Raw genomic sequence first — 21,782 nt, forward strand, 5'->3', positions numbered from 1 at the left:
AGTGCACCGCCAGATCTAGTTGGGAAATTAACAAACTGGGAGAGGGAGTAATCAGTTATACAATCAAGAAAGAGTTTCGTTTGGGCACAGGCACCTACACGCGGAATATTATTAAGCCAGTCTATAGAGGGATAATTAAGAAACTATAACGCTTCGCGTCACAATGAGAACAAGGAGCAGAGATTAAAGAAATAACATACGCATGGTTGTGATAATGAGCATTTGTTGCCCTACGATACCTTTAATATTTAAAACACTACCCTGATAAATCAAGTAGGAAGTCAGAATTTCTAATTAATTCGGAGCAACGTGTCTGCCATACGTTTTCAATACGTTTAAACTTCGATCAAAGGTTTTTGAGGAAGGTGAGCCGTTTAGTTAATACGGAAGCAAAGCCAAGAAGACAATCAATTTCTTCCTGGGGTACTACGTTTAAGCGACGGCTGTTGAGTAGGTGGTATTATAAAAAATCATCGCGTGATTTTAAACTCGATAAATATTGTTAAGCGTTAGGTGGCGCTTTACACGTAGTACACCAGTAATACTAATACGGGCAAGGTTTATAGAACTTGATACGGGGTTGTCTGGTAGTTATCGCTCCCGTATATTTTAGTATAACACTCCGCGTAAGGTATCTATTTCTTTAATATATATATGGTAGCGCCATCCGTAGGAAGAAAGTGTTGCCAGCAGCCCTCATTCCAAGTTTATTAGTGAGCTTCGGCCCCCATTGGAAAAAAAACGATCGGCGCCACTGATACCATTCGGACTCAGCGCCAGGCACCATCACTCAAAATGTACAGCCCTCCAAGTAGGCAACGACCCAAGACAAAATGGCACCCTGAACACCGTAGCTGCGGAGTTTAGCCAAGAGGAGCTGGTGAGGAACGGTGTCGAAAATTTTCCGGAAATCCAGGAATATTACATGCACTTGGGGTGCAATGTTCAAGCCGGAGGACCAGCCATCAACACTCGCAAAGAGTTGATTTCGGTGTTATAGCCACAGTGGAATCCGTGATGCGCGGGAGTGATAACGTGGTACATCTCAATTAAGATGCGAGGTGATATTGGAGGCAACTACGTGCTCGATCACCTTTAGCAGCTCCGCCAGAAGCGAGATTTTCCGATATTCCTCTGGGTCGTCAGGTGGTCCATCGTTTGGGACAGGTGTCACATTACCGCGCTTCCAGCCAGTCCTGAGAGAGAGTGACCGTGGTCAGAGACCACTCAATACGTTCTGGGACAGGAGTCGCTACTACAGAAGCGCACCAATTGAGGATGGCCAGGTGAATACTGTCAGATCCAGGCGTCTTATGGGTGCCTTGGATGTCAACCACAAGGTTAAGCATAGGAGGGACAACCAATGGGAGTAGAGGGACACTACACAGAACAGGGTCCGTATACGTTGAGCCTTGTCTAGAACTTGAGATTGTTTGGACTTGCTGCTGATCGCGCGGTAAAAGGAGCGTTTATTGTCCTCAAAGTTGGCAGCCGTGGAGTCCAGGTGTCGGTTGCGACTTGAACGGAGAGACAATTTAACAGCTGCCCATTGTCGGCGGAATTCGGCGGCACTAGCCACATTTGGGTAGAATTTATTGCACCGATACTGACGCTGCGTTTTCCGGATCAGGCGTTTAACCGAAGGGGTGACCCTGGGGACGCCGAAACGCGATGAGATGTTTCGAGTCGGCGTGTGTAGAGAGACGTCCCACGTTTCGACCATACTGGAGTGGTCAATAAGGACGGTGAACCTATGGCACCAGCTATAGCGTCAATATCTGTTTTCCCTATAGCAAGACATGTTCAGGGAGGAGGTCGTGGAGGTGAAGGTAGACGCGGAATGGATAATTGTAAAGTCATGCTCTCCGAGGCCTGGGCGATGCGTCACTTTACCGATCAGTTCTGCGTGAGAGGAAAGTACCAAATTCAGAATACTCTGACACTTAGCAGTAGAACGAGTAGCACTTAAGACGTGTAGCGTTAAGTTGCATGAGAGTATTGTGTGGATGAATGTGGAGGCCACCGCGTTAGTGGTGTGGGGCAAGTGCCAGTCAATAGTTTTGTTGTTGAAATCTCCTACCGCAAGGATTTCAGAAGAGCCCTTAGAGAGCGGGTTAATGAAGGTATTTACGCGATTAAAATACGACTTTGGAAGTTGGGCAAAAAAATAAATATGTTGTATTGTCTGCTTTTGTGACAGAATATGGATGAATAAATAGTCTAACAGTCCCTGTGGTGTAACTACCGGTTTCAGACGAGATAGGTATTGAATTGTCGCGGAAGAGACCGGGCACTAGACTGAGCTTGCATGGGGATTGGCTGAGATTGCCCCGGCTGAGAACTCTTCTTGGGCTGTGGTCAGAAATTAATATGCCGGTGCTCCAAGCGATCAAACAGCCTACTACACCAGTGGTCTCATCAGAATGCCCTACGCCAGCGTCCACAAGCCCGGACAGGTGACAAATCCAGCATGGGTAGTAGTACCCTACTACTGATGGTCTCACCCTCGGCGCAAGTCACTCATCCCGACAAAAGGTGCAGCAATTAGGCGACCAGCTTCCCCTTCGCTCACAGCTGTGGGATAGAGAGTAGATGCTATAGCAACTCCAGCCGACACCCTACCTACGTGGGTAGAGAGCCACACGCTTCAGAAAGGGCACACAGCTGTCCACATAACCCGGCATAGCTGGCACCGAAAATCCCGGTGTGCCCCAAAAGGCCGGGAAACAGTACCACTGCACCTCATACGGAGACCCGCCGCCCCACAGCAGGCTACCCAATCCTCCGAGGCGGCCAGTTTTCCTGGACCCTCTCCGTTAGCCTGAGCTGAAACTCAGTTTCCAGTCCATACCTGACCGAAGTCCATAGGACCATTTTATCAGATCTAACATGTCCCAGTGCACCACCGCCCTTATGGACCCCGACTCCCCGGTAAAGCTACCAGTTATTGCACACTCTGACCCATTAAGGGCCAGCTCATCTCGGGTTGGCGACGGTGGCTGTTTCGCGCTTTCGTTTGGTCCCCAGCATTGTTTGGGGGAGTTGGGAGATAGGCTTAGAGACGTCTGTGATCGCCGCATAAGGCTGACTAGTGGAGTTAGAGGCCATCACATGCCGTTGAGAACCGGTTTTTTGTCAATCAGGAGGATCAAGGCCAGGAACTATATTAGGCGTTGGAACTTCATGAACAACGACAGGATTTTTGGTAGCTGCAGCAGGAGCGGTAACTCTATCAGTGGCACCTGGGGCAGCCCTCCCGTGGAATATAGCCGCGTGGACAGCGGCCGGCTAGCCTTTGGAAAGAGAGTCAGCAAGGGGAGCAGGAAGAGAGGCCACCCCGACCCCTTCGAGAGACGTTAATCGAGCTTCAAGATTAGCACAATTCTTCTCTGAGGTGTAATTTTAGCGACATACCTGTCAGAAGTCCAAACGCAATGCAGCTTGGTTTAGGCATTAATGTCGTACCGGGTTTTTACTCCTCCCTCACCAATTAAGGAGCAATCAAGTTTGCAGTAAATAGGTGTGGGTTTGCTGTAGCAGGAGCAGAGGAGGACGAGTCCTTCGGGTCTTGTGCATCGTGTTTAGACATCGTGTGACAAGCTGCGCCGGCGTGGCAAAGAATGGCGCCTACCCGTTTGAGTTGACTTTACCTTCCATACGCCCTTGATGAGTGTACTAGCTGATTTTTTAAACCATCCTTGGAATATACCAAACAAGGTATTTTAGAGGAATTATCCTAAATTAGCTACAATTTTTTTGGTAGGGAGCAGGAACACAGTGTCTGTCTTAGTGATATCTAGTGTCAAAGATTCTAAACTCACCAAGGTACTCTTCCCCCTTAACCAAATAACGTGAACGTCCGTGAGTCGTCATTTCGCGGTCATTCTGCTCTTGTGAACTATCTTTCCCTAAAATTACATTTCCAAGTTCAATTTCATTGACTTAAAAAGTAAATAACTCGTGTCGTGCGAAAATATTATACGGCCCCCGCTCTCTCGGAGTATACCATGGCTAATTGAATATTCATGGTCATACTTATGTATATTATGTTACTTATGGGTATATTAAAAGTAGGCATTTAAATAATACATCAAATGGTGCTAACGTCTAGTAGGCCACAAAAATTAGCGTTGATTATTAAGCATTTTCAGTTGCATATACAATGATTGAATTAGATAAATAATAATAATAATAATAATAACCAGGTAGCTTTTGTTGACATGTTAAACCTTAGCAAAAATAGGATGCTCTGTTTACAGGTGAAAAGTATCCATTATTTAAACAAGCACCAAATAAACAGTAACTTGCCGGTCCTGTCTTTCACAAATATTACTTCTTGAAAATTTCTTTGAAGATGTTTTATTGAAGGGCCTATTACATACAAAATGTCGTCAATAACGAAAATGGAGCGGTCTAAGCCTACAGTCACACTAAGGTCTGTTCATTTGTCAAAATCCCCTACACTCTACAGAAAAACAAGATTTTAGATATCGTGAAATTGATTTGAAAATCCTTAGGTATGAGTGAAAGTCAGCACACAAAATAAGCACGAAAATCGCGCTTAAAAATCTCAAGAACATTTTAGAATTTCTGAAATCACATTGAGATTTATTCATATTTGCCAATGTCCAACCCCTCGCTGCAAAAACATAGTCCTATATAAGGGAAAAGTGGAACACGCCAGCAACAGCACACAGCGACAGCCAAACAACGAATCCAAAGTCAACACTTAACTAGGATTAATTGTTTTATGTAGGAGGTGGAACTTACATGTGGTCAATACATTAATGAAATTGCTATAGGTGGAGATAAGTGTTTTGGCGGAAAACTAATTCCAGGTATTGCAAACCACAGAAAGAACGTTTTTAAACCGTGAAATAAAAAAGACCAACGGTTTGGAGGGAAAGTTCCCCCCCCACAAACGTTAGACTATTTCATTTATAATCCAAGATTTCACTTCATAATTTTCTCTTTGAGTCAAGCGGTGGCTCTCGTCATTTAAGGAGAATGAGTAATTGTACCGAACTAACATTAAAAGTGGCCTATATTAATGTAAGTATGGAATTTATGGTTCAAGATCATTGCTAACGTTGCGAACTTGCGAGTAGCTTTAAGGGAATAAACACTTTTCAATAGATTTTACGATTATGTCACTTATTTTGTTACTGCAATTGCCTTCTTTGGTTTTGTTTTCAACGTTTAGTCACGTTATTTAATTTTATTTAATTGTGAGTCAAAGTGTTCGTGCGGCAAACGTTATTGGGGTCAGGGTAGCGATTCAAAAATGTGGGTGCCCCTTTTTCATACCAGAAACTTGAAGCTAGCATCATGACCCCAAAATTAACGATTTCCCCACGCAAAACTCGGTTTTTGGAAAGTCTCCACAAATGAATTTCCGGAGCTCTATAAATAAAAGATCTGCCTGTGACAATTTAGTTTCAGATAATATCATGCAAAAACCTTTATATTTAGCACCCATTTTTTGCAATTCCCAACGATTCTGGCTATAATCCCAGCGGATTTGACTACTGGTTGTTGGAAATTCTTTCCCACTATTTAAATTTCAAGTAAATATGGTACTTTTCCATACCAAGAATGCTTTTATGGTACTACGAATATGAGGCACAAGATCTAGTCACACCCTAGCATAATTCGTAGCGTGGCGTTGTCCGCGTTTTAATCTGTGCGAAAGAGTGTGACTAAAAATTGAAAGCAGACGAATTTTAGAATCTCTGCAGTCTCATATCAGGGTTATTCCACTTTAGGAGGTTGATTACGGTAGTTTTCGAATAACGACCGTTAGTCAGACTTTATTTCCCCAAATTCCCCCTCTTTTATCGTTACTGAGCGGTAGCGCCATCTAGGTAACCTATTTATTAATTTTGTTAATTATATTTGGTAAACATATTCATAATTTTAAATAAATACTTACCTGAAAGTTCTAAAAGTAAATTGCATTTTAATTTCAATTGTACATAATTTTATTAAATTATTTTCATAATCTATCTCGAAATCTGGCAAGAAGTCCCAAAATCCGACGATAAATCGCAAAATCCGTCGATAAATCTCGAATCCCCGCCTTGAAATTCAGGAGGGTACCCCTGTACCCCCTATTCCACCTCCCCTGTTTCTATTACTAGTATAGTGTCGTAATCCAACCTCGTAAATGTTGAATCACACTGCTTACATTCTTACGTACTTTAACTCATTCTTGACAATATTGTACTTAGAAATAGATCTTAGTGGGTTGCTTATTTCCAGGTACGAGCTGGTAACACCCGCCGACGGACAATGGGGTGCGAAAATGGGGCTAAGTCTTTGGTCTGGGATGATAGGCCTGTTGCAGAAAAAAGTAAAATTTGACAAATACGCTTAAGGGCCCGACGAGGGTATGTCATTGAATTATTTTGAATGTGTAGGAAGCGGATTTCGCCATTTCGAGCATGTCAATGACCACTTCTCGTCAGACGGTCGTCGAGTTCTCTCAACCCTACTCCTACGACGCTGTGACTTTCGTCACCAAATCCCGCAAGGCAGCCGTCGCTAGAAAAGTCTTCTTCGTATTACCATTTTCATACGGGGTGCCTATTATCATAAGTGTATAATATTTTACATAAGTGTGACACTTCCAATTCTTCACTTGCAAACGTTTTACTGAGAACTATTAACAAGACGGACTGCATTACGGGCTTCGTCGCCGTTTTGCGTCCGACACGTAGCCTTTGACAACACCTCGCTAGGGGGAGATTTTCTTCTTGTGATGACGTCGCTCCGTTACAAGCTCTCAGCTAGGAGCAACAAACACAGCACTCCACACAAGGAGAACGCAACCCGTCAAAAGTCGGGGATTTTCTTGTGTACGTTTTTCATTGGCTAGACACTTTAGCGCCTGCTGCCGTCGGAAGGGGAAAATACGGAAATTGTCTCCCCCCCGCTCTTAAAACGTTCAGCGTATGAAATTCGTACACAACCCTTCGTTAGCGTGTTTAAAGGCTAGCTGCGTTCTCCTTGTGTTTGTTGCTCCTAGCTCTCAGTAACATTTTCCCCCAAGTGGCAAACTTATGAAATAATATTATAGACTTCTGGTATTACTTCACTTCTTTAGTTGGCAGAAACGTTTACGAACGCTGGATTCCGGTTGATTTTCGAAATTATTTTTGGAAGAAAAAAAAAGTGTTCTAAAACTATTAAATCACCAAAACATAGTTCTTATACAAATAAATAATCGTAGACTATGCAATTGGCACAATTTACGTCATTAGACAAAATTATAAACATAATAAATATTCGATAATATTAAGGTCATTAGGCCTTCTTGTTTTACCACCAAAGAGCCATTGAATTCATCCGTACTAATTAGGTCAAGATCAGAAAGCCATCTCTCGTGAATTAGAACAAAGATAATCTAGACTAGTTAGAAGCAACAAACAAGTCGTGGCACCGTTAAAATTGACCTCATGGTCAGGACGCATGCGCGGGCCTTTTATCGAAACGAGTATAGGTGGCGTAACGGTGTTAGCTTCTCCGAGATAGCGCCTATCATCTAGCGTCTGCTACAGACAAACTAAAAAGTCTTAAGAACGTTTTATAAACTTATAAAAATTATATTAAAATGCAAGTATCATTATTTATAAAGTCAAATTTACGAATAACGATGAGGAAAAACTAATAGCGTCTGATTTAGCCGCTACTTTTCTAAGTTTCATTGGCGAACCAAAGGGGGCGTTGCGAACTTGCGATAGTTTTCGGTCGTGAATAAACTTCTGCATTTAACTAGGTACTTAAGAATATAGGGGTATAGCATTAGCCGCTGGTACTACTATCCTTGCATACTTAGTAGCATTAATTCGTCTGCTATTTGATCATAATACGTAAACATAGATGGCGATCATCTGTGCGAAAGCAAAGGAACTATCGCTACAAATTATGCGAGGATGGGGTTAAGGATCTCAACAGTTCCATATTCTTAGGTACCTAATAAGTAATAACCTAAATAGATGTTATTCCGATTTCCTCCAAATGGCGGAATTTGGAAGCTGATGAGAAGGATACGATATTTTAACGGCCAGTTATTGAAGAACAGTTACTGTTTTGCCAAACATCTTTTGATATAAACAACGACAAGTAACGTTTTCAATTGACGATAGCTATGAAAGTCAATGGCCAAGCGGTAAACAATCCGCTTCGAAAAAATATCACCTAGGTTCTAATCCTAGCTACAGTCCAATTTTATATTATAATATTTAATTAATTTTAATTTAATTTATAAATTTTTAAAAATTTACAGAATAAATTGACGTTAATACGTTTATAAAAGCGTAAAGGAAAACGGACTTTCGCCAAAGCTGTTTTTTCTAAATGTCGTTTTATCGTAATATGTGTCGGTGGTTCTATCATGGACTGTAAATTTTAGAGGACGAGTAAAGCGTAGCCTTCTCCTGTAGAATTTTGGTTTCCCCGAGCATCAATCACTTCGAACTAGAGAGAGAGAGTCCGTCAAGGTCATTTGTACCACGCATAGAGATAGACCCCCCCCCCCCGCATGTTATCTGTAAATCTGGCCGACCGAAAGACACGCGCTTTATTTTTTTTATGACCTTGAGCGACTCCCGTCAGCCTGATCGGTGAACGGGGCGTAAAATACCTCGGGAATACCGGTCCTCTAAAATTTACAGTCCGTGGTTCTATGGTAGAATACTCGTATTCCAAGCAGGGAGGCTTTACTGTAAAAATATGTCGATCGAAATCTGTAGTTGTCTTTCGATCTCGATCGCTTCTCGATAAACGCTCTTCTAAAATGAGTTATCTTCTCGATAATCGATTGACTTCTCGAAGGAGATTTCGACAGGTTTTTGGCTGTACAGAACTTTATCAAATAGGCTATCCTCCATTCATAGCCGCCTATCTCAAAATTATCTCTCTCCCTGCCACTCTGCTGATAAAATGGCGTTGTTGTTTGCTCGCCTTGAGCTTTTAAGAGTAACTACTAACTAGAGAGATTAATGAAAGGTATAATAGACGAGATTTAAGAAGACATAGAGTTCTTAGGGATGAATCTAAAGCCCAGATTCAAATCCCGATCGCCGCTTTTGTTTTTATTCAATAGACAAGCCGCAACATTTGGATTTCTTCTACGCAATAATTTAAATCGAACATGAAATCTCGTTATAAATAAATAAAACACTAAATACTAATGCTTTAACTGAATTTTCAGTGAAGCGCAATAAGTGTCGGTGTTTCAATGGTAGAACACTCACCTGCGACGTAAGAGGGCCCGGATTCAAATCTCGCCCTAAGCTATAGCAAATTGAAAGTAAAACCTTGAATATTTGGTGGCAACCCTGCCATTTTGATGCTAAGACGATTAACCTAACCCATAGCGCTCGGTCCGTCCCAAATGTCAATGATTAGTAGAAGGCAAAGAGCACATTCGAAACACAATAACGCACGCCTAAACACGCACAATCCTTCTAATCAACATCACCACACAACATACACTCCAACGTAAGTCACTTTACGTCAAGCACAATACACAAATACATACTTCACCCAATGACAAAAAGAACGCTTTTGGGAAAAACTGTTTCCCTAATTTCAAGAAACTGCGAACGCAGTGATTACACTTTGCCCCGAAATTGTAGCCCAGGCAGACAGACACACACAGAGACACGGTGATTGTAATAAGCTCACTCGGAGAGGTAATAAGTGCCTGGAAACCCTGTTAAAACATCGTCTGCATTATCAATGCTATTCATGAGCTTCCAAAATCCGCCACTTGGGGGAAATAGAAATAACGTCCATTCATTCTTGCTATGGGTAAATTGCAATACGGTATTTTCTTTCCATCAAGGTTTGGCTTCTGGTAGCGTCGGCTTTCTTACTATGCATCACTTCTCTCCTATTGTTCCAAAAAGTCTATACCACATCAATATTTCCCTCCAAATGGAAATGTATAAGACCATGGATTATCTTTCAAGTGCTAAGTAGACAAGGTAATAATTTGAGGTTTCAAAAACCTTCGCGGCATGTTTAAAATCTTCAACGTCTTGCAGACTTGGATCTGAAATACATTCCTTCGTCAAAAGCCATATCAAGTAGATTCCTTTTGGGTGGGTGGTTAATTTCTGGAGCATTCCTGGCTCAGTACTACTGCGGAATGCTGACCTCAACTGTCAGCGTGGCCCAAATCATGCCATCTATTGACACCGTTAACGACTTGGCCGAAGCCGTCAAAATGGGTCTTTTTCAGATAGGAATGCTCAAAGGGAATGCGTTTGAGGACATGATACTGGTGAGGCATTGAATATTTCGCCTCCCCCTCCGCGTTGTAACACGCTTTTTTAATTACAGGAAGCTACGAAAGAGCCGATGCTTGTATTCAAAAACTCAATATCCAAGAGTGACTTTAACTATCCAAAAGACGCGTATTTTGCGCTGAACAAGGTCGCTTATGGGGATAGCTTTGCGTATTTCGAACAGAAACGATCTCTAGAAATATTGATTGAGGAAATGAAGGTTTCCGAAGAGGTGCATTTTCCCAAAGAAAACTTTTTCGTCGACTTATTAGCCATCGCGTTCCGAAAAGATTTTAGCGGGAGCTGTTTGAGTGCGATAAATAAGGCGTAAGTTACGTATCTCATTTACTTAAGATACTAAACTGGGTGTTAGAGGTCTGTAAAAAGCGTTCAACCAGAGGTGGTTTCTTTTCGTTTGTTCTGGAATTTCGGAGTAGGGTAAGAAGAGTAACGCTATGACGTCATTTTACTCCCATTCTGTGGTGGCGAATAGTTCGAGTCTGTGTAAAACGTTTTTCCAAATCCGATTTAGTCTCTTTACACCTCCTTTCCAGAAGGAGTAAAAAGAGTAGCCCTAATGCTCCGGAAAGAGCGAATAGTTTTATGGGCCGGAGTATTTCTCATCCCCGGAACAGGTGAATAGTTCGTTTTAGGTTAAAAATAGACACGTTTAGTCCGAGAACAGGCGTAAAGAAACCACCTAAGATAATAAGAATCAGTTAAGCTAATACCCAAGGCACCACCACAGGGCTAAGTCATCTAGCGTAGGAGGGTGGTGGCAAGCCCTTCATGCCACGCGAGCCAGCAGTTCCCTACACTAACTATTACCGTTAACCTCCACAAGTTTTTACGCGTCCTTCAGGAGTGCTTTGTAGAAGTCCGAAGTATCGGCCGCGCGGCACGGAGCTAATTTGAGTAGGACCAGTAGGGCTCGCCTAGAACTTAGCGGGGGAATGGCCGCCTCCACTTCCATCAGCCTTTTAGACGGTGGAACCACAAAATAACACGTAAAACCGCCTTTTATTTTTACTTTATCCACCCATCCAGCTTAGTGAGCAGGGTTGCCGTCGCTGACGCATAGAGCGGACTGGATTAGTCTAGTCTGGAGCGGATAAGATGGGTGTACAAGAGCCGAAGAACACTACGACCGTCGACCAGCACCCCAAAAGGTTGCCGAGACGACCCGCAAAAAGCTTTAGCGCTTAATAAAGAAGGAAGTGAGCTTGTCGATATGAGATTTCCAGGAAAGACTATCGTCTATTAATCCTCCGAGGTATCAGAAGGTACTCTAGTCAGGAGAGTTTGAGACAAGTTTGCGATTGAGACCTACCGGGATCGTTTTCACTTTGGAGAAGACCACGAACTGGAATTTAAGCAGCTGGAGGTTGAGACCGGAAATATTGTCCAGAGCGGCTTCTATTTTCGCGTAGATAGTTGGAAGACCCCGACCACAAGTCCAAGCAGCTATATCGCCGCATGTTCCCCATGAACCACCGCCCTAGGACATAACTGGTGGATTCTGCTTAGCATGGCGCTAAAAATAATGGGGCTGACTGAACTTCGCTGGAGAACAACCCTCGTAACAGGAAAAGGCACCGTAAGCCTTCCATTAACGCTGACTTGAGACGTGCGGTTCGCTAGGGTGTAGTTTTGGCGTTTATACAGGAGTGCTTGGTGATGGACACTCCCGAAAGCCTCTTTAAGGTCTAGGCTTGGACATTCTATTACCAGGACTGGTAAATGAATTGAGTCTCACATGTTAACACCTTTCTCGTTATTTGTACAAAAATTGGGCAGCGCTGTAAATTATTCTCTTGCTGAACTGTAGCAGGGGAGTCGATGTTTAAAGGTTTAAAGGTTTATTTGTGCCATACATAGTACACCCTTTAGGATCAGGGCGGCTCCTTAAAGGAGCGCAGCATTTACAAAGAATTATTACAAAAAATATAATACACCGAATGAAAGAAGTTACTTAAGTTAATATCACAGTGGAATATAGAGGAAAGTAAATACAATAGAAATGAAAAATGAAAAATTACAATTAAAATGGAGAATCATGAATCTAACAAAACAAAAAAATCATCGTATTAGATTTAGGTAGGAGAAGGAGGAGGGGCCAGAGCCCGAGGCCGTGGCGGCATTATGGACTGTTTCATCTGCTTTGCATACATACAGGATGGACGTAATGATTTGTGGGCTCCAATTCACACCTTCTACTAAGCCTAGAGCCTCATCTATGGGTCGATACATATTTTTCTTTCGACAATCAGTGGCTATACCTTCTACCACAGTGTTAGGGCAATTGAAGATGACATGTTCTAGCGTCTCTTCCGGGCAACCGCATAATAAGCAGGCAGCCGACGACCCGTCCAGCTCCTGGCGCCTTGTCCCCACAAGGATTGAGCCCGTATGGGCTTGAAACAGAAGCCAGCTACCCAAACTGCCATTGTAGCATGTCACTTTAACTAGCTTAGACTTGTTCTTAGCATAAGTAGATAAACTTCGATTTTCCTTAGTTTGGCACAACCAGTGTCTCTCTCCAGCAGCCTTGGCCTCCGCCTCGACCACATTCGCCCACTTTTTATATTCAGCAGCCTTACCTCTTTCTGTACAAACAAACAAAATGGCGGAGTCAAGGGGAAAAACATAGAAATAGAAATGAGACTAGAAGCACGATTAGATTGTGGTGAGATGTACGAGTTAGAAGGCTGCCATGAGAATGGAATCGCCAGTATTATCTGTGGAAACACGCCATCTATTTAAAAAAAATTAAAGTTTCAAGTTTTTTAATAGATGGCGCACTCATACGTGGATTAGTAGCGATTCCACTCTCATGGAGCAGCCTTCTAGCTGGTCCGTTTTCCTTGAGATTACCGGATAGCGCCGTACTTATAGTCTCATTTCTATTTCTATGGGTAAAATAGGAGCGCTAACAGACTTTGTTGTTGGGCCGAAGGTGGTGCCTTGGGTATTAGCCTAGCTGATTATTATTATTATTATTATTATTATTATAAATTATTTTTAAAGCCTAAATCAAATAAGTTTTAGTTTGGGTTTTTTTTCGAAATTAACAGTAGTTAATTAGTTACCACGCAATTACAATTGTAAGCACATTCTTGAAAATGTGACAGCACGGTTTGGTTATAGCAACTGCGCGAAAAATGTTGCGCAGAAAACTACTTATATTGTCCTAGATGATATTACGCAACAAAATACTTATTTTATGTTTTCGTATTTGGCGGGCAAACGAATGTCTCAGTCTATTTTCAGTATATTTCAAAAAGAATCCGAATTTGGCAACATTGCCATCGTTTTTCCTAAGCCGGTCTGACTTTGTGGCTTTTTCAGCCGATATTTCAGTGTTACCAGACTGCGATAATTATCGTACATTAAAGCAATTTTTGACCGTGCGATAATTTTTCAGCTTGTGCGTACGATAATTTTCGAATTAAAATTTTAACCATTAATATATTTTTTTAAATTTTAGTAAAATGATTTAATTTAACGCCCATATTCTCACAAAATTCAAATTTAGGAACAATTTTCCAATTTATGATAAATTTTTTAATGGGTACAATAATTTAATTTTCATGACCTGGCAAAGCTGAGATCTTTGAATTATAGATTAATTACTCTAGTACAATAGGGTCTTGGTTGCATGACGTATTAATTTATGGAATTGAGAAACAAAGCATACCAGCTACCAGCCAAAGGTACGGCGTGACGTCATACTGCCAAGTCCTATAGTTTCCGCAATTTATGAAAATGACGTTATCGCTAACGTCTTCTTTCCTCCCCTGGACCCCTTCCTTGGAACTAAAAGTATGGGACGTTCGTGATTACGTCATTTCCACAAGTTTCTGAAACGACCTAATGAATTTCGAACTACTTTTAATTTATAAATTTTTTTGGTTATTTTGATTTCAGACTCTATCGAATGCTTTCTACCGGTTTACTCGAAAAATTAAACCGAGGAAAAATCATCAATGCGGGTGCGGGTATTCACGGTAAAATAGACACGCAAAATTACATCGATTTGGGTGATGTTCAGTCCGTTTGTCTCGCCTGCTGCGTAGGCTATAATCTCGCTTTACTAGTTTTAATAGCGGAACTAAGTTATCTACGGCCATGAATATATCTAGCTAGGTATATTCATGCTACGGCTGTATCTGTCGTTGTGAAATCAAGGTGCAATTCCTGTTCTTTTATTGATAAAGATAACTTCTTTGTAATGAAATATTCTAAGGGTACATATTTCAAGCAATTAAATACTTATATCCACTTTCATCATGAAAAAGTTTGTGATTGATTAAAATTAAAAGGTTTTTTGAATAAATTGAATATATATATATATATAATATATAATTAAAATGAAAGTAGCACATTTATAGCCTCTAAGCAAATTCCTATAGACGTAATTTTCCCGCCAAATCGAGTATGTGGGTACACGGCATCACAGTGAACATTAGTTGCGTATATTACCGTGCCTAACGATGTAAAAAGTAAAAATTACACTGGGAAGGGTTATTCTCCTTGCACTATTTTTTTCTTCCGAAACGTAAGCAGCCTGCGAAGGTACATGTTTCAAGCGGGTAACTTTAGCGGAGTGGTATCAGAGAAAATTCTCTCTGGTGGTATAGAGATGGATGCTTATCTCGAAATATAATATAAGCTGCCGAGTGATACTAGCGTGGAAAAAAAAACACGTCAAGTCCGCTATAAAAAACGTGTAGGGTAAATGGTCTAGCGCTAGCCGCTATTATAGGCTTCTATAATAGGTCTAAAAAAGCGACGTAAAAAAGAAAGGGAAGTGACCCTCAAATTCGCAATTTCCCAGAAAAGGAGGTAAAATTTCCCGCCAAATGAGGAACTACACGAAACACCCCCTGAAGAGGGCAAAAAATAGACTCTTCCTTTCGTGCTGAGCTCATGCAAAGGAAAATTCCAGAAATGGAGGACGAGTTCTGATTGGTCGAAAATGTTTCCAGAACATTCTGAAGCTGGTCATATCCGGTACTCGGAAGGTTTTCTCTGCAACGAGGCGCTCCTCCTAGGAATATAAGCTCGTTCATTGATCCACGGTGGTTAGTACAGGAACGACGTCGGTTTATCACGCTCGTAGTCTTTTGTAATTATAAAGTGTATTTTATTAATTTATATTTGTAAATTTGAAACAAACCTAAGCAGTAAGTATTATAGTAATTTTAGAACAGCGTGGTTAAATTTAAAAAGGTTAAGATTGGGATATTCGTAACTTTCACGTTTGTATCTTTTGTTCTCATGGGTGTAGTCGGTTTCGTCGCCATTGTGGGAAACGCCGGTAATTTTTTCTTAGTCGGCCTTGGATGACTAATGTAGATTTACAGAATTTCGCAATCGAAGCCGTTAATATTAAACTACGTTGATGAATTAGCGTTTAAATACCGTAGGTAATTTTAGATTTAGTTCTAACTTATATATCCAATTATTTTTAGGTTCAAAATGGCAAAAACCCCAGCAGTTGGTATTGATTTGGGAACCACATACTCCTGCGTTGGAGTATTTCAGCATGGAAAGGTCGAAATCATCGCCAATGACCAAGGAAACCGTACTACTCCTAGCTACGTAGCTTTTACTGATACAGAAAGGCTGATTGGTGATGCTGCAAAGAACCAAGTTGCGATGAACCCCAATAACACAGTATTTGGTAAGCTATGATAAGCTCATTTAAGCTGTGAAAAATGATTGTAACATTTTATGCTCTTTTTAATAGATGCTAAAAGGCTGATTGGAAGAAGGTTTGAAGATGCTTCAGTCCAGGGTGATATGAAACACTGGCCCTTTGAAGTTGTCAGTGATGGTGGCAAACCTAAAATATCTGTTGACTACAAAGGGGAAACCAAGACTTTCTTCCCAGAAGAAATTTCATCCATGGTTCTAACTAAAATGAAGGAAATTGCAGAAGCCTACCTTGGAAAGACAGTGACCAATGCTGTAGTTACAGTTCCTGCTTATTTCAACGATTCTCAAAGACAAGCAACCAAAGATGCTGGTACTATTGCTGGCTTAAATGTACTCAGGATAATTAACGAACCCACTGCTGCAGCTATTGCTTATGGTCTGGACAAAAAGGTATGATTCTTCTTTCACTATTAATAATTTTTTGCTATGAAACTAATTTTTATCTATACAAAAGGTCCAAGGTGTGGGAGAACGCAATGTCCTTATCTTTGATTTGGGTGGTGGAACCTTTGATGTTTCTGTACTGACCATTGAAGACGGTATTTTTGAAGTCAAGGCAACGGCCGGGGATACCCACTTGGGTGGAGAAGACTTTGACAGTCGCATGGTCAATCACTTTGTCCAAGAATTCAAGCGCAAGCACAAGAAGGACATTACTACCAACAAGAGGGCCATCAGGCGTTTGAGAACCGCTTGTGAGAGGGCAAAGAGGACCTTGTCTTCAAGCACACAAGCTAGGTAATCACTTAGACAGACAAAAATACAGGCCATGTAACAATTTGATCTAATGGTTTTATTTCATTACAGCATTGAAATTGATTCCTTGTTTGAAGGAATTGACTTCTATTCCACAATCACGAGGGCCCGTTTTGAAGAACTTAACGCTGATTTATTCAGGAGCACCTTAGAACCAGTTGAGAAAGCTTTGCGTGATGGAAAACTCGACAAATCTGTCATCCATGACATTGTTCTAGTCGGAGGTTCTACCCGTATTCCAAAGATCCAAAAACTCTTGCAAGACTTTTTCAATGGCAAGGAGTTGAACAAGAGCATCAACCCTGATGAAGCCGTAGCCTATGGTGCTGCTGTCCAAGCTGCCATCCTCAATGGTGACAAATCCGAGCAAGTTCAAGATCTACTACTTTTGGATGTCACTCCATTGTCTTTGGGTATCGAAACTGCTGGAGGTGTCATGACTGCCTTGATCAAGAGAAACACCACCATTCCCACACGTCAAACTCAAACCTTCACCACTTACTCTGACAACCAACCAGGAGTACTCATTCAAGTCTTTGAAGGTGAACGTGCCATGACCAAGGACAACAATCTTTTGGGTAAATTTGAACTGACTGGTATCCCTCCCGCACCTCGTGGTGTTCCTCAAATTGAGGTCACCTTTGATATTGATGCCAATGGTATCCTGAATGTGTCTGCTGTTGATAAGAGCACTGGAAAAGAAAACAAGATCACCATTACCAATGATAAGGGCCGATTGAGCAAGGAAGAAATTGAAAGGATGGTCAAGGAAGCTGAGAACTACAAGGATGAAGATGAAAAACAAAAATCCAGAATCTCCGCCAAGAACTCTTTGGAAAGCTACTGCTTTAACATGAAGTCAACTGTTGAAGATGAAAAGGTAAAGGACAAGATCACTGAAGATGACAGGAAGAAGATCTTGGACAAAGTTGGAGAAACTATCAAATGGCTTGACACCAACCAGCTGGCTGAGAAAGAAGAATACGAGCACAAACAAAAAGAGGTGGAACAAGTCTGCAATCCTATCATCACCAAGCTCTACCAATCTGCCGGTGGTATGCCACCTGGTGCTGGTGGAATGCCCGGAGCTGATATGCCACGACCCGGAGGAGGAGGAGCTGCTGCTGGTGGTGCTGGACCAACCATTGAGGAAGTTGATTAAACAATTGGACTTTAAAAAATTCCAATTCTTTATATTCAAAAGTTGTTAAGAGCTTTGTTCGTGATTTCCCATTGTTCAAAATTGTTTAATTTAAAAGAAGTTAAGGTTCAACATCAGTTAACATGTAAACATTTTTTTTTGAGTATTGAATAAACTCACAACTTCTCTACTGAAAATTTGTTCGTTTTTTGCTATAAAAGTTAACCATTAAGTAGGTGAAAACCAGTACTGTCCCAAGTTATCCGGAACTAGCTCTTGCAGGGCTCTCGAAATTCCTATATTTTCAATATGCTCTTATAATTTCTTATTTTCTCAAAATTGTTCCTATAAATTCCTATTTTTTCGAAATTTGCTAAGTTTTTCTATAGCTATATCCAGAAATTCCCATAATTTTAAAAATAATCTATTAGAAAACAGCCTTAACGTTTGGCAAATTTTGCCTTCTAAATAGACCTTAGCTCTGGCTTAGGTCCGGTGTTTCAGAAAACATCAAAGGTTGGGCTCCCAGAAATCCTATAAATTCCTATAATTTCAATATACTCCTATAATTTCCTATTTTTTCAAAATGGTTCTTATAAATTCCTATGTTTAGCTAAAGTGTTCCTATAAATTCCTATTTTTTGGCTAAAAATGTTCCTATAAATTCCTATATTTTCTAGGAAATTTCCTATAATATTTAAAAAAAAAATCGCTGAGAGCCGAGCCTGCTCTTGATATCTGGACAACTAAGGACAGATGACTTTTGCAGAACTGCAGCCATCTGTTATTTGGCAATGCTTCCAACGTTTTAAAATCAGCAGAAGTGTAGGTCGAAGTTGGCCTTGGGGCAAAGCTAAATAGCTAATTGCCTTGATTTAGAAACATTTAAACTTGGGTTTAACGAAAAACTTTCCTGATGGAAGCAAGACTTTAAAAAACAACCTTAATCTCAAATAATACTTTTAATTAGTACAGTTACTATTACAGAAATTTAAACGAAGTAATACAATAGTACTAACCTCCAAACTAAAAGTTCCTTTAACAAAAAAAATTATATGAAGCCCATTTGTTTCGTAAATCACAATCATGTTGGAAGACTAGTAAAGTAGTGAAATTAAACTTAATATTGAGCTTTTTTGACAAAATCAACCGTAAAAATTGCACCAATAAGCGTGATAAGAACTACATTCGTCTAAACTAAAACAAATTTAATATTTTCATAAATTTAACATGATGGAATGTTCGGAGTTAACATCAAATCAATTTTAAGTTTAGAGAAAGTTAAGTTTAAAAAAATATAAATGAACTTTAATCGTTGTTTAAAAATTAATATACAATAAAATAAATATTAAATATGAGATTCTCGTATAATGTTAAGTAGTTACAATAAATAAATCTTGTGAAAAACAGTTAACCAAGTTACCAAGCATTAAAGAATGAATAAATGCTTCATCTATATTAGTAGAAAATACTAGCTTAGCTGCATTTTTACCTCTAGCGTCTAATTCTTTAATAATGTAAAAACAATTTTATTTAAAAAATAATACAAGTGTAGTAGTCACCAGATATAATGTCAACAACAGATCTTTTATCTATAAAAAAAAAATTACCTATAGCAAACATTCAGTCTATGTTGTGGTACTCTGCGCCAATAAAGAGTATTATTAAGTCCCAGGTTAAAGAAAATTCGTTAATTTTGGTAATATTTAATGTAATTATTGGATTATGGTCTGTATAAGGGATGCTCCATGTCCTCCATTTGACAGTGAATAGCAGTTTCCACAACTTCGAGGCTAGCAAAATCTAGTTCTTTGATTAAGCATAAAACTGCTGATAGGATGTTTGAATTCTGTTACGAAAGAAGTTTACAGTTATTTTAAAAAGTTAATGGCAAAAATAACGGAACAAAAATAGAATACCCTGTTCCTTCCCCCTTTGGGCAGAATCCTGGTGGGAGAATTTTTATCCATACGAGAGGCAGTACCTCCTGAACCAACAGCCGCTCGTTGTTCCAAATAATACGAAGCTTCACTATCTAGGGAACAGCTTCTAGTTTCTAACTCTGATAAATCCCTGGCACCCGGACCTCCACTTCCGTAATATTGACCTTCTATATCAGCTAGATGAAAATTGTCGGGCGATTCATCTATACCGTTGCTGGGCAATGGAGGTGGAGGGGAAGAAGTAGCAGATTTGTTTGACCTCCCTTCACACCTGAGATCAGAAGGTTTCCGTGGTTTACGGCCAGAATGATCGACCTAGTTTATAGGGAAAACATCTTCGCAATCAGTATAATGCGAAAAATACATATACCTTAATTACTTTAACGTACCAAAGTTTGGACCCTAGCGTAAAATGCGTGATTAATATGTTGGCTACTTGAAGTTGCTGATGAACTATTGGTTACAGAGTTGGTGGATACCCGTTCTCGTTGCTCAGTTAGGCTGGTTGTCATTTGCCTGTGAACCGTAGCCTCTTGTTGCTGTTTTAACTGTTGATTGTGTATATATTGCTGGTTTTGCACGCTTGTTTCTCGTTCCTCAAGATCTCGGTTTATTGGTTCTGGTTTCGGTGGAGATGGAGCTTTTGTTTGTTTTGGAACAGCATTTTCAAAACTAAAACGATAATATTTAGTGAATTTTATTTTTTCTTTGAGAAACGAAGTGGCGTACATTTGATTGGGAGGTGACTGACTATTTCTTCTAGTATCTTCAGTATCTTGATTCTGATTCTTGTCAGTCACTGGTTTAACAAGTTCCTCAATCTTTTCTTTCTTAACGTGGGCGGTTTGGGTTTGGACAGGGATGATTTGTTCATCGGAGTTTTCATCATTTTTCTCGGAGGGTTCTACTAATGTTTTTCCTTTTGTTTTGGCTACTTCCACTTCTTGAGGTTGAACATCTGGATAATCAGATACATATTTTCGTTAATTTTCCTCTTCAAAATTTTTTAAGAGTTCTGGAAAACTCACTTATATTATCAAGTTTTTGAAGATTGGGGAGAGCGCGTAAGACCGTCATGCGGTAGTGATCGCATTCGGCGCATGGATTGTCAGCTAACCATAAACTTTTTAGTCGAGGGAGGTCTTTTAAATATATGACTTCATTCAAATCAGTTATACAATTTTTGCGAATGTACAGTTCTTGTAAGTTTTTGCAGAAAGAGAAATCTAACAGTGTCGATATGCTGTTTACACTTGTAATAGGAAGAATAAATTTAAATTTTTGAATAATTCTGTCAGAACTGGCGAAAGACATACCTTAGTGATAATACCTCCACAAACGGCATTCTCCTTACTAAACTTACATCGGTTAATTCGCTTCCCCTTTTTCAATTTAAATTTATTAAGATTTCTTGGTTTTTATTAAATACGTTCTTAACTTACCAACAATTCAATTTTCGTACACTATTCAAATCCTGCGCCCTTGTACGTGATAAAACTATATTTTCAGTTAGTACGGACATTTTTATCAGTGTTTAGCTTTTCTTCCTGCAATGAGTATGGTATGTCAGTATTTCAAGTGAGGCCCCACCCATTATGGACTTAAAATTTAACGCCTTAATTTTTGGTTCGCAGATTTTTATCCTTCTAGTGAGATTATTACAAAACTCAACCTTGGTTTTTACAGCCCACATAATTTTGATTCATGCCATTCTTGCAATGCCAAGGTCGAATTTAATTTCCATTATTATAATGGCCACTAACATTACCTAACAATTATTACGTTAAATATTATTTTAAAATTTAAAACCATTACCATATACGTATATGGAGGGAGGCTAGAGCATTTAAATATAATTTTAAATTAATCTGTAATATATGAAAAAACTAAGGTCCGACTATTTTGTTAATATGAGGAACATCTCTT

The 21,782-nt window shown here is 40.1% G+C and overlaps 2 protein-coding genes across 3 annotated transcripts; one reads left to right on the forward strand and one right to left on the reverse strand.

Moving 5' to 3' along the window:
* Positions 1–15,325: 15,325 nt before the first annotated feature.
* LOC149926820 (heat shock 70 kDa protein cognate 4) lies at positions 15,326–18,110 on the forward strand. Its single transcript, XM_090159551.1, has 5 exons — positions 15,326–15,481; positions 15,770–15,981; positions 16,048–16,406; positions 16,471–16,754; positions 16,824–18,110. The coding sequence occupies exons 2-5, from the start codon at positions 15,777–15,779 to the stop codon at positions 17,932–17,934; spliced, it is 1,959 nt and encodes a 652-aa protein (XP_090015677.1). The 5' UTR covers positions 15,326–15,481; positions 15,770–15,776; the 3' UTR covers positions 17,935–18,110.
* A 1,067-nt stretch (positions 18,111–19,177) lies between these two features.
* LOC149926821 (uncharacterized) lies at positions 19,178–21,771 on the reverse strand. Of its 2 annotated transcripts, none has more exons than XM_090158129.1 (8): positions 21,529–21,545; positions 21,299–21,403; positions 21,173–21,238; positions 20,885–21,108; positions 20,586–20,814; positions 20,246–20,528; positions 19,833–20,171; positions 19,178–19,762 (listed from the first exon to the last, which is right to left on the reverse strand). In XM_090158129.1, exons 2-8 carry the CDS (start codon positions 21,376–21,378, stop codon positions 19,637–19,639), a joined length of 1,347 nt encoding a protein of 448 aa, XP_090014255.1. In that variant the 5' UTR covers positions 21,379–21,403; positions 21,529–21,545; the 3' UTR covers positions 19,178–19,636. The 2 variants fall into 2 exon arrangements, with proteins under 2 accessions (XP_090014255.1, XP_090014254.1); XM_090158128.1 differs by lacking the exon at positions 21,529–21,545 and adding an exon at positions 21,672–21,771 and having other exon boundaries at positions 19,179–19,762.
* Positions 21,772–21,782: the final 11 nt, after the last annotated feature.

The sequence above is a fragment of the Leiobunum rupestre genome, chromosome 9, assembly GCF_980474605.1.
Source record: "Leiobunum rupestre chromosome 9, qqLeiRupe1.1.hap1, whole genome shotgun sequence".
Taxonomy (NCBI): Eukaryota; Metazoa; Arthropoda; class Arachnida; order Opiliones; family Sclerosomatidae; genus Leiobunum; species Leiobunum rupestre.

What these genes read in the sequence shown, in the direction of transcription:
- LOC149926820 (XM_090159551.1), top strand. Translation starts at nt 15,777, where the DNA reads ATGGCAAAAACCCCAGCAGTTGGTATTGATTTGGGAACCACATACTCC. An exon ending in CTTATGGTCTGGACAAAAAG is followed by an intron (nt 16,407 to 16,470) that starts GTATGATTCTTC and finishes TCTATACAAAAG; the next exon opens with GTCCAAGGTGTGGGAGAACG. An exon ending in TCTTCAAGCACACAAGCTAG is followed by an intron (nt 16,755 to 16,823) that starts GTAATCACTTAG and finishes ATTTCATTACAG; the next exon opens with CATTGAAATTGATTCCTTGT.
- LOC149926821 (XM_090158129.1), bottom strand. Translation starts at nt 21,378, where the DNA reads ATGTCCGTACTAACTGAAAATATAGTTTTATCACGTACAAGGGCGCAG. An exon ending in CAGTCACCTCCCAATCAAAT is followed by an intron (nt 20,529 to 20,585) that starts GTACGCCACTTC and finishes TTATCGTTTTAG; the next exon opens with TTTTGAAAATGCTGTTCCAA. An exon ending in ACGCTAGGGTCCAAACTTTG is followed by an intron (nt 20,172 to 20,245) that starts GTACGTTAAAGT and finishes CCTATAAACTAG; the next exon opens with GTCGATCATTCTGGCCGTAA.